General features: G+C 36.8%; 1 protein-coding gene across 1 annotated transcript in view; it reads right to left on the bottom strand.

Annotated features, from left to right (window-relative positions):
• LOC137399038 (zinc finger MIZ domain-containing protein 1-like) overlaps positions 1–12589 on the bottom strand; it is a 50597-nt gene that overhangs the window by 23987 nt on the left and 14021 nt on the right. Inside the window, exon 5 of the mRNA XM_068085177.1 lies at positions 11459–11564. Coding sequence (XP_067941278.1) covers positions 11459–11564 — 106 coding nt within the window. The remainder of the gene's footprint in view (positions 1–11458; positions 11565–12589) is intronic.

The following is a 12589-nucleotide window of genomic DNA, read 5'->3' as shown; positions in this document are numbered from 1 at the left end:
GACTCAGATGCCTAAGGTCTACTATTAGTAAATCATGGCATCTCAGAGAGTAGTGAGTGACTTTGATGAGACCTCGCTTGAAATTACGGCACATGTATATCATTGGGCAACAATAATCGAAGGGGAAAAGGTGCTTTGCGTTCAAGTTCTTTGAGAAAATCATGACATGAGTCAGCATGTGAGTCGCGTATGTGTACATCATTGTTATATAAAATGCTCAGGCTCTTTACTGGATTAAAACGTGACCAACCAAAAATCATAGAGCCATTGTTTGTGTTCTTACAAATATACATTCTTCGATTGCAGCATGTGAAGCAGATATACTTAATCTTCTATGGTTTACCCACACATGATATAGAAGCAGTGCATAGTAGACTAAAATTCATGTGAACCAAGTGTCCATCATGCGTTACTATTAAATAAAAACTATTATTCGCTATAACTAAATTGGCCACAATGCAACATAGTTGGATCGCAGCAAAAATATTGCTGACATACCAAATAATGGATATGAAACTTTAGTGAACCAACGATAAAGTTTTGCTTTTTGGTGTCGCGTCAGAATTCTTGTTCAAATACATTTGCAGGTAAACAACCTCCCATTGCATGTATCATTTGATAGAAACTATAGAGAATTTGTAATCTATGTTAAGCTTTAATATATATAAGTTCCAACACAAATGAGTCTGGCCAAACAACTTTCCTTAAAAACTTCTAAAAAGTTCTATTCGTAAAATGACTCATATATCCTTTTTATACACATGTTAGAAAGTCACGCATCATTTTCATTTATACGGTAAAAAACATATAGTAAAATTATATTAAAATTTATGGATATTAGTATACTAATTTATTATAGTAATTTATGTTCAAAATTTACTATATATAAGTATCTAGTAAAAATGTTTTGCCAGAATTTTATTTGTTGGAGTGATAAAAAAGTGTAGAGATTGGATAGAGCTACTCTTGTATTAGTTATAATTTATCCATTTGTTATTGTGATTGTGAATATGTTGTTATTGGGATTGTTTTATTCTCAAGTAGGAAGTCTCTGGCTAAGATATAAGTCATTGTTAAAAAGGAAGTAAGTGAAATCATTGTTAGTTCTGTTATCAATGGCTGTTCTATATTGGAATCCATTCGAAAAAATTAATAAATATTGTGTGTAAAGTCACTGAGGTGAACAAGTGAGTCGGTTAAAATCTCTAAAGCGGCTTCTAAACTGCTTCTTATATGTTACTCTAGCAAAATCTAATCTATGACAAATGGCCGAGATATGTGTGACTAAAAACTGGTAGATTTAAACCGCACTCATCGTAACACTGATAAACATGACTAGGGATGATCAACAAAATATTTTAAAGCATATTGCTGGCAGATTAAATCGACAAGAGAATGCGTAATAGTCTTGTTACGCAATCATACATCTAACTTAGCCCCTTGATTTAGTCGCTAGGCTTGGCGCTGTCTGTTATGTGGCGGTTGGTAATCGTTTCCGTATGATGCCAATTACCTTTTTTAAGCAATAGGGCTGGCAGGTTTGATAATTCATAACCAATGAGAGAAAATTAGTCATTGAACATCGTAGACAGTGCATTAGAGGTGAGAGAGAAAGTTGTACAACTGCTTAACAATGGGTTCAACATGAAACCATTTGTGCATGCAAAATAAGCAACAAATTGACTGCACAGTTAATTATTATATCAGTAAATGTGTTTGGTTGGAGGTTAAACGATGCAGAGGTAAGCACAGAGGAGAGATACCTGTCACACAAAACACCAATGCAACAATGAAGTATCAACTCGTAGAGAATAAAATGAAAAGTTAAACAAACATCAAGACTTGAAACAAAGATACAATAACGTTGAATCTATCCAGAGATGACACATAGAAATAAAAAGTAAACTGCAGACTAGAAGAGAGTAGCTGAGAGAGAGAACAGAAAAAACTACTAACTTTTGTTAAAGAAAATGTTGAAGTCTGCTAGCTAGGTGGTCTCCACAACTGCATACTACGAATGGTAAACATGTTCCATGTGAGAAAAGAAGTGGCCCGCCTCATTGCCTTTTGTTATCATAAAACTGGTTGGCGCATGCATGGCGTTGTCTATTTACGTATAATCAGAATTGAAAGAACACACTTTTAGCCGCCCCCGAATTAAATAAAGTAAATAAGAAATCTGTTTTATTGTGGTAAAAGCAGCCTAATATGTGTGACTCACATTGGCTATTTGAAATAAAAATTGTTTTTATGCATTCACCCTATTAAATTAAAGTTTAATAGAAAATTATTTTAATCATCTGCTCAACTCGTTTCTTCAACTATTTCACCCAAAAATTGTAGAAGTAATATATGCACATGCTTGCTCACCAACAGCAAAAGAAAGCGTGACAGAATAGTAGACAAAATGCATGACAGAAAACCTGATAAGAAGACAGAAAGAGTGGTAGAAAGAATCACTGACAAAGACAGAAAGACTGATGCAAAATGACAGAAAGAGTATCGAAATGAGTAATGAAAAGTGACAAGAAATAACAGAGAAAAAGAAATAGACAGAGAGGGTGACACAAAATGAGCAGATAGAGTGATAGAAAAAGTGATAGAAAGAGTAACAGAGAATGACAGACATAGTGAAGGAAAGAGTAATAGTTAGTGACAGAGAAGTGACAGTGAAAGAGAGAAAGTGACAGAGAGGGCGACACAAAGTGTGAAGATTGAGTGAGGGAAAGAATGACAAAAAAGTGTGACCGAAAGAATGAGAGAGAGTAACAGAGAAGAGTAATGGAGTCTCCCTCTCTCTCCGTTACTCTGAGTAACAGAAAGACTGACTCGGAAAATGATGGAGAACGTGCCAAAAAATACTGCAAACAACATGATGAAAAAGATGACAAAAAGAATGATATACAGAGTAATAGAAAAAGTGACAGAAAGATACAATTGAAGTGACAAACAAAAAGAGAGACTGAGTAACAGAAAAAGAGAGAAAGAAAAAGAGAAAGAGTGACAGAGAGATAGATAGAGAGCAAATGACAGAGAAAGTGACAGAGAGAAGAAAACAGAGAAAGAAAGAGAAAGTGACAGAGAAAGTGGTAGAGAAAGGGATGAAGAAAGTGGCAGAGAGAGAGAGAATGAGAGAGATAGTGATAGAGAGAGAAGAAGAGAGTGAGAGAGGGGAGAGAGGAAAAGAGAGAGAGGAAGGAGAGAGATGCGAAAGAGGGAGAGAGAGGAAGAGAGTGAGAGAGGGGAGAGAGGAAAAGAGAGGAAAAGAGAGAGAGAGGAAGGAGAGAGATGCGAAAGAGGGAGAGAAAGGAAGAGAGGGAGGAAGGAGAGAAGAGAGAGGGAGAGAGAGAGAGAGAGAGAAAGAGAGAGAGAGAGAGAGAGAGAGAGAGAGAGAGAGAGAGAGAGAGAGAGAGAGAGAGAGAGAGAGAGATAGACGGGGGAAGAAGAGGAGGGAGGGAGAGAGAGAGAGAGAGAGAGAGAGAGAGAGAGAGAGAGAGAGAGAGAGATAGAGAGAGAGAGAGATAGAGAGAGATAGACGGGGGAAGAAGAGGAGGGAGAGAAGAGATAGAAAGCGCAAGAAAGAAGAGTAGAGAGAAAGAGAGAGAGAGAGAGAGAACGGGAAAGAAAGAGAGGAAGAGAAAGAGAGGAAGAGAAAGAGAGGGAGAGAGAGAAGGAAAAAGAGAGGGAGAGAGAGAGGGAGAAAGAAATGGAGAGAGAGAGGGAGAGACAAGGAGGGACGGAGGGAGGGAGAGAGAGATGAGAGATAGAGAGAGAGGAAGAGAAAGAGAGGGTTAGAGATGAGGGAGAGAATGAGTGACAGAAAAATGACAATGTGGCATAGAGAAAGTAACAGAGCATGTAACAGAGCGATTAGCAGATTTGTAAATATCGCAGGAAAGAGAATTATGGGCGGAAAGAAAATTGGTATTATAAGGAGATGGCACATCTTATGCTTACTGTTAACTCACTATCAATCAACTTGGTGGAATGGAGTTACCAACTGTCTGTGGATAACAGTATAATTTCAGTACAGGTTATACCAATTTCCTGTTTCACTCATGCCATGGAGGAAATGTCGAATTGTTAGCCACCGCAATATAACCATTGTTTAGAATAAAGTCACATTCACTTAGAGCGAGTAAATGTAGAAGTTGATGGCACATTACCAATTTCATTGAATCAGCAAACCAATTAATTAAGTTACACAAAACTATAGCGCCTTCCTCGCTATGGAAATCTTAAGGCTGTACTAGCCACGAGGAATGCGTTTGGATGGAATAAAAAGAACGCATTGATAAGCGAGATAAAGAGAACAGCGGTTATGCAATTAGTAACTACTCCGCACACATGGCATTGTATAAAGTTATTTGTATGACCAACACACTCGATCAGGTTTGTCTCATTCGCTATAAACATGTATTACATAATTAAAATGAGTGTTGAGCAACAGTCATCAAGCAATTACCAGTCCCTTCTCCTCGCTTCTATCATTGGGACAAGAATATTAATTGAGAATCTCTTTGTTCCATTACGGAAAGTCGAGCTACTGAAAATAAGAATGGTCCACATACAACAATGAGTCGGCAGTGAATCATACAGAGTGTCTATTTGAACGCATGTTAGTACAGCAGCTATCCTCCGGTGGTAAACATACGCATAAAGTTTTTCCTTTTGCCACCAATTCCTTGAAATCATTCGAAGTACAGGAAAGCCATCTTATAACTAGAGCACATCAGAGGCACCAAACTTAAGTTATTATCAATGACAGTAGCTAAATATGGATTGGTTGTAGTGTTCTCAATGGCGACACATAACAGCATTGATGATTACTTGGGCCTAAGTTTTTGAAAAGGCCCGAGCTTGATGTATTAGTGGTTTGTGGCTGCTACCAGTGGTCTATGTAGATGCCAGCTTACGTGGATACACTAAAAAACTTGTACTACTTTGGCACTCGATAGATAAGTAAAAACTGCAAATGTATTATTACTGTATGTATTTTACTTAATAATCTGTCATATTTTTGTAATCAATGTCAAAAAACATGTTTTAAATATAAAAACTAGCTCCCTCTGACAAACATTGCCAGGTAACTTAAAATAAAAGATTTTTATTACAAATACTTATTTTAAGCACTTTCTTATGATTTGAAATATTCAAAGTACATACCTTTTGATTTTAGTACCTCAAATATTTATAATAATGTTTAAAAACTAATTAAAACTCAATGTTACTGTTTGTTAATAAAAACATTTGTAAATATATCAGCCATGATGATTTCAGTTGATATTGAGACATAGACAGTAATTTACTTGAGCATTGAAAAACATGTTCAGGAAAATAAAGTAAATAATGGATATATATTTGACCAAACCATCCCAGAGGTATTTTTGATGATGATTTTGAGCTTTGATGATGATTTGGAGCTTTTCAGTTGTAGAAGAGCTCAAAATAGAGGTTTTTACAAGTCGGTCTAGTGAGCAAGGAGTTCAGTGAGGAGCCTCATAGATAACAGCTGACCCTTTCCACTCCTCCCAACAACCTGACCGTTTTAGTGACAAAAGGTTATCTGCTGACAGTGTTACAATTTTTTGGACCTTCATTTACTTAAGGAAGGTTTATAGAAGTGTTTGTAAAACCAATCAGTACGCATTATTACGGGTTCATAGGATATCTTTCCCTGCTATTGAGAAGACAGGGTCGTCCGATCTTACACAATAATCAATGGCGAGCTGAGTAACTTTTAACCTTGAAACTGCTTGTTAAAATAATGTCAATTTTTTAGTTATTTAACATGCAGCTCATTGTGTTTTCTAATAACTATATATAACAGGTTACAGTGATTATGTTCTGATAGAAATCCTAACATCTGTGTTAATGGAAGAAGCGTAGGCCTACTGGAGTAGGGAGGGCTGCCCCAGAATTATCTATAAACTCCCAAATTTGGTTTAATTTTTATCAAGTTACAAACACCTTAACAGTCCAAGGTTAGCTTCTGGGCAAATTTTAAAGAAAGTTTTTAAGATTTTTATACTGTAAACTAAACCTGTTGTAAGTTGCTCTGGAATTCTTGAAGTATAAAATATTTCGATTAATAGTAAGTTTTCCACCTGCTGAACCAAATGGATACTGCTGACCCAGTAAAATAAATGGTTTTACTTAAGCATCAAATAGTCTCAATCAAAAATTGGGAAAAAATATAATCACAATATGATAAAAATATAATGTAAGTTCTCATTCAAAAGTAAACTTTGCAAAGCCATGCTCATTTCGTATTAAAATCTATTCATTTACTAAATTACCATTGCCAAAGGGTTGCGCTGGACCGATCTGCAGATGATGTTTCCATAGGGCGTTATAGTAGAGCGATGGTTGTGCGATGCCTTATGTCAAGGCATATGTCTGCGTATGAACCAACAGGAAAGCAAGAACTATGCGCATGCACAAGTGCGACGCTGTTTGTAGCTAAGGCTGTTTCCACGACACAAACATGACGTGTCACATAGGTGTTTCGCTTCCAAACCGCGACACTGAATCACGCCGGAATGAGGGCGACATGGCTATTGCCATGATGGCATGGCAGCGCCATATGGTGATGTGTCACTATGCTATCACCGTATGAAAACTTAACTTTGGTTAAGGCTGAAACACACTGGAGAACTATTGTGCGAATTCCCTGCCGATGCGGTCGCTACTGCTCGTGGCTAATGTTAGGGACAACTTCAGCTGTTTGTCATGATTGAAGTAACTGATTTCCATCAAAAGAAATCGCTGCAAAACAATAATTGTGATCTGTTATTGGTTAATTAGCTAAGATATTTCATCAACCTGGTACGGATGGATCATTAACAAATATAGCAGGTTTAGTCAGCGTGACAGGCAACTTCCTGCTGACATATATTTTAAAATTTGAAATATGTGATGCCCCAAACGTTGTGTAAATGACTAGGAGACCAATGAGCAACAGGCATTAGAGTCGGCAGCGCACTTCGTAGGCTTCTGACCAGTTGAGAAAATACCTAACAACCTTCGACAAAGTACGGATACGAGTACATAATTTGATGATATGCCAAAAATTGTCAGTGTAGACGAATATTCATAGATAGCCAACGATCCAATTGCAGTTTTGTAAATTATTTTTGTCTATAAAGGAGCAGTAAGCACTCTTCCATCCTCAACATGGCTTAATACTCCAATTTCATAACTCAATTTGAAGTAAGCACACTGTGATACTTTTAATACGGTAAAATGGGGAAATAGTTTACTACAAAATAAAATGTGTTTAGAGTCATGTGATTGGCTTGGCAAAAAGTAACTAGACCAAATGAAAATGCTATCCCAGTTTTTGTGATCTTATGAAACTCCAACGAATGACAATGATTGTGTCGTGAGTTGAAATCAAAATGCCTAGTAGCAACGACTAATTGACATGGCCGTTATTATTGGACGGAGTTCATGTTCAACATGTGTTGCGTAACCATTAGCCAATGTCACACCGCCATTGCCTCATTTGTGAGGCTATGTCATTCGCGACAGACTTCCTGTTTCAGTACATAAAAACTACTGACTTCCGCGTGTCATAAGGTTGTCACACGTTCCATTGTATAAAAGGGAACAACAGCTTATCACCACCTCTGATTGAGATTTGTGTGAGAGGGAAGCTTTTTCTAGTTTTCCCTAATGAACTTACACAATCTCTGTCAACCATCCCTTATCATATTTCAATAACAAACCTTGGAAATATGAATACAAATAGCACACTCAGTTGACTGATAGCTCAGCCAGTTTGGTATAAGGCATGATTTTCTTTAGATTGAGATTGTCCAAGTTTCTTTTAGACAAACTAGCATAATTATAACTTGAGTTTATTAGGATACACTGGTTTATTAGGATACGGTAGTTTATCAGGATAAGCTGTTTTACTAAGATAGTGTTTTACTAGGGTATGCCATTTTATTAGGATACGCTGGTTCAAACCAACGAAGGTCAAGTGCCCAAGTATTCTTTAAAATCTGGTTCACAATCATCATTTATCTGAGTAACGCTACTAAACTCTAACATCTGCGCTTGTTAGTAACATCAACAAATGCTAGTTGCTACCACTAACTGATTATAGAAATATGTAGTAACCATGGCAATTACAAACAACAGATTCTTGCTAACAATTTTTCTTATTTTAAGTCAGCAGGAAAAAATATAGATAGTAGTTGTAGTGAACTATTTTCTTTTTTCGGTATTTTTCTCGTTTTCAACTGCTTTTGACCTCGCTCTTAATACACTCACACCATATTGATTCAGTTTTCATCCAAGATATTCAAATAGCAATGTTATTAGCAAGAGTGATTTGTGATACATGCTAGAAATATGGAATTATAATGAAAAAGAACAATCCAAATATAATGCAAATACAAAAGTAAAATTTTGGGGGTCTTAGCCTATAGCCTTAGATCATATTAATATCACTCTCTTAAGATCTCATTTTTATTCCTGAGATTGTGGGTGTGTGGCGTCGAAATAAATATACTAATCAAACATTCGCAATGTGGCTATCTTAGAGCTTCGGTTGTTCGTGTGAAGCAGACTCTGTGTTTTGCCATTAGATTCAGGCACGTTTTTTGTTAAGGGTTCTGTGGAAGTAATATTTACACTTGAAGTTGGTAGTTTTTCATCCATATAAAGCTTTAGACAAATGTTGCTCATGTACTTTTCATCAGAATAATAAAGTTCCATTCTATGTCACTTATCACATTGACTCACATTCTGAAAATCTATGGTCTGCTCTTTTCTATAGGCTTGTCTACATTGTGAACCTAGAGATTGCAGATTTATAATTTTTGTTCAATGAAGTTGCGCTATTCAATGGTTCAGTTTCAGAAAAAACAAAGAAACCAATACATCGTAAAACTAAGAAACCCAGGCTAATGCGTAGTATACTTAAATGAAAGATATTTCAACACAGCCATTAGTCTGTGTGATGAAGATAGTTTAGTTTAGGCAAGCGCCTGTCATGGCAAAAAATGCTGAGGAGAAAACTTTATGATTTGTAATTCAGAGGTGCCGAAACAGTAAGATTTGCTGGTTTTTGCTTTCTTGCTGGAGCTTTCACAACACCAAAGAAAAAGTTAGTACAAGTTCAATTAAAATTGGGCACCAGTGTGTATGCTGCCATATAAAGAAATCAGAAAACAAGTCATATGTCTGGTATAGAAAACTTACTGGAACAAACTATTCAAATACAACATGTTTATATATGTTATCAGTATTAGGTATAAGATAAAGGTTGCTCTTCAAAGGATTTATTGGCAAGAAAAGTTCTCTTCTTCATGAAGGAGCTAACCACTAGCCAATAACCGCAAGGTTTTGACAACCAATCAAATATCAGACAGATATGACCTAGTTTGCACCAAGGTTTTGACAACCAATCAAATATCAGACAGATATGACCTAGTTTGCACCAAGGATCAGATCAACCAATCAAATATCAGACAGATATGACCTAGTTTGCACCAAGGATCAGATCAACTAATAAATGACAAATTAGACGAAAGAAAACTGCACACAATTTTAGAATAAGAATTCTGAGGTATTTTGTCTCTATAAACTAGCACTGTTGTTATTTCCTAATTTGAAATGTTTGATGACATGACTTTTGTAGCAAATTGAGTTCCAAACATGCCACGAGAAAACATAAATAGCTGTTATTGTTCATTTCATAATATAAAACTTCCCAAAATATGACAAATGTAAGTACATTTATCATATTTTGGGAAGCTGAATATAAAAAAAGAAAAATATGACAAATGTAAGTAGGCCCTATATTTGACCATTTTTCTGCATATTTTTTGACTTATTCACTTATGGTATCACGAAGAATGTGCTATGGCGGAATACTTAAGGGTCAATGGACTGCAGGAACCACATTTCCAAATCTCCCCATGTAAACAGACTTTTATTCAGGATACAGTATCTAAAAATGTTTCTCTAAAGGCATTGCCCGCAGAGAGCTTAGAATACTCATAGCTGTAACATAAGAAGACTAGCCATACACCGACCGCACAAACTAAAGATAGACTAAAGATTTCCGGAAGCTTTATAGATCGCCCTTCATAGCATCATTGCTTTTTTGTGATTGTCTAAGATCATTATACGTACAGGGGCTGACTTCTAGTAAAATCTTAAATCATTATTCAAATGGGAGTTTTAAATTAAAAAATATAAAGTTATCAAATAACTACTACACCAAATGAGTTAATTGACTGTGAATAAAAACCTTTTATTACGGTGAAAATTCTACTTTTTGTGTAGAATAATATTTTTTGAGCGACAATTTTTTTAGTTTTTAGTGTTATTTTCCCTTCCTCTGTCATGTTCAAACATCTCATGCCCTCAATAGTACAGTAAATAATAAGGTGTTTCCTAATTCGCTCAGCACCCAACGCGCATGCAATTTGTCAAATAATTAGTTTTATGAGCATTTTTGAAAATCTGAAAGTGCCTGCCACAACTTATTCTTGTCACAACGACTGCTTTTACGCTTGTCTGCTCTGGCTTCAACCTCTTGTCACAGTCAATCGGACTGTTTGGTATTCGTAGTACTAAAACATTTAGTACTACAAATACTTTTATATTAGCATAGCTCGAAATCAAGCTAGAGCAGTAAATTTTCATTAGTCCTAGTTGTTCTTTTTTTATAATTTTGCGGGCCACAGCACAATGTAAACAAGTCATATAAACTGCCATGTCTCATGCCAACTTGTGAAACCATTTTTTCAATAAACTAACTGACCATGTTGCATCAACGGCCATCCTTAGCAAAACTCGAATTTTTCACTACTCGCCACTTCAGCTCCACTTTCTTTTTCGAAAAACTAACAAAAAGGGTTTCAGAAGGCTCCCATGCTAATTAGTAATGATTTCTATCAGAGGCTTTTGCAGAAGAACTATCGAGTTCCTTAACGGTCTCCTACAGTGAAATGTCAAGATTACCGACGTTTCTTTTCAAAACATGAAGACGCATTAGCATTGGTAAACAGTGAGGCTATTGGAAACCTGACAGCAGACAGCGGTACATACAGAGAGACCTGACTACCTATGGCAGTATGCTAGATCTTGCACCATCCTTTAGCAAGCGTGACTAGTGCGGGAACACCTGACCACTATGAGCAATGAATGGGTTTCCTGAATAGTAGGCAATAGAGGTTACATAATGAATGCAGCAAAGTTTCTAAACAATACAGGATTAGTCAATTGAACAACCAGTGTTTGTTCAAGACAACAAGAGGACATCAAGAGTTTACCAACAACATTTCTTTGACAGGCGTAACAAAAGTCGCTCGTCCCGAGCTATTGTCTCATCTGATTCCTTCTAGTGCTTGATACTAGTTTCACTCATTCTACTAGACCAACTACTTCATCAACACTGTGAAGTCACTATCAAACGCTTTAGAACTTTACTCATTACCTGCTGCCTGTTTACTGAACTTGTCCCCATTGGCTGAACAGATTGACATCAGTCTATAACTGAGGTCAAGGTCAAAACCCTCATGCTGCGTGCATTGCTTCAGAACCTGCAAAAAAATTTAGCTTTTGTAAAAGTAGGTAACGCAGGTGTACTCATATTGCCGACAATATATAAACAGTTGTCTTCTCATGAAGTTTACTAATGTATAGATGTGTAAAGTCAATCGTCGAAGCAGAAAAGGACTGTGTGTCAGCCGTTTTGTGTTTGATTTATTAAATAGTCGAGTTACTTGAAGGCGAAGTCAAATGAAGGAAGAGAGCCTTCTCATAAGTTTATAATAAAACCAATTTTTAAAACAAAAATAGTAGTAAATGCTCTCCTGCATTCAAACTAAAGTCAAAGTTCGTATAGCATCAGAGAGTTCGCCACACGAATATAACTTTGAAGTTTTTGCTCAGTAAACAATTTCTATTCTTTTTTGCTATCTGGAGCCTACAGAGAGCAGTGTATGGCATATGTGTCTGATGGCATCTGCACTAGGTCAGTATGCTGGAGTACTTTTGGACCACTGGCTTCTATTTGGCTGTTTCTGTTAAGGTAACGATGAACATTCTTTGTGCTTTATGGAAGGTTACTGACAAAGAAATAAACCAGGGGACCAGTCTTTAACTTGTAATTTAATGGGCCGGTGTACAACAATTATGGTTGCATAAAATATCGTGAAGGAAACATCAGCACAAGCGCCGATCATGTGTAGCGAATCAAGCAGCGGTGTAAATTGCTAAACATATTGCCAAACATCAGAGGGCTTTAATCCTGTCCGATGATCTACCTCCATAAGGCGGCAGCCCTCACCATCAAATAAACGACCCAAGCGATGTTCGAAGAAAAGTCAAGATTTGGCTGACAGTAACGAAAAGCCAGAAGAATTCTAACCACCTAGACTAGGTGCACCGGCTAGACGGGTTGCAGCTTGCTTGAGACTTGCTGCCTGAAGGAGCAGCACTCAATTCTTAACTTCTCAATCACAGAGTCAGCCAGTAACTACGACTCTAATGGCTAGGCAAACGTTATGCTGATATCACCTTTTGCACTGAGTCCAAGCGAGGCCGTGCGTGCTTGCCAGGTGAT

Source organism: Watersipora subatra, chromosome 1 (genome assembly GCF_963576615.1).
Source record: "Watersipora subatra chromosome 1, tzWatSuba1.1, whole genome shotgun sequence".
Taxonomy (NCBI): domain Eukaryota; kingdom Metazoa; phylum Bryozoa; class Gymnolaemata; order Cheilostomatida; family Watersiporidae; genus Watersipora; species Watersipora subatra.
Note: the sequence above shows the minus strand (reverse complement) of the source record. Positions and strands in the feature narration are given on the sequence as shown.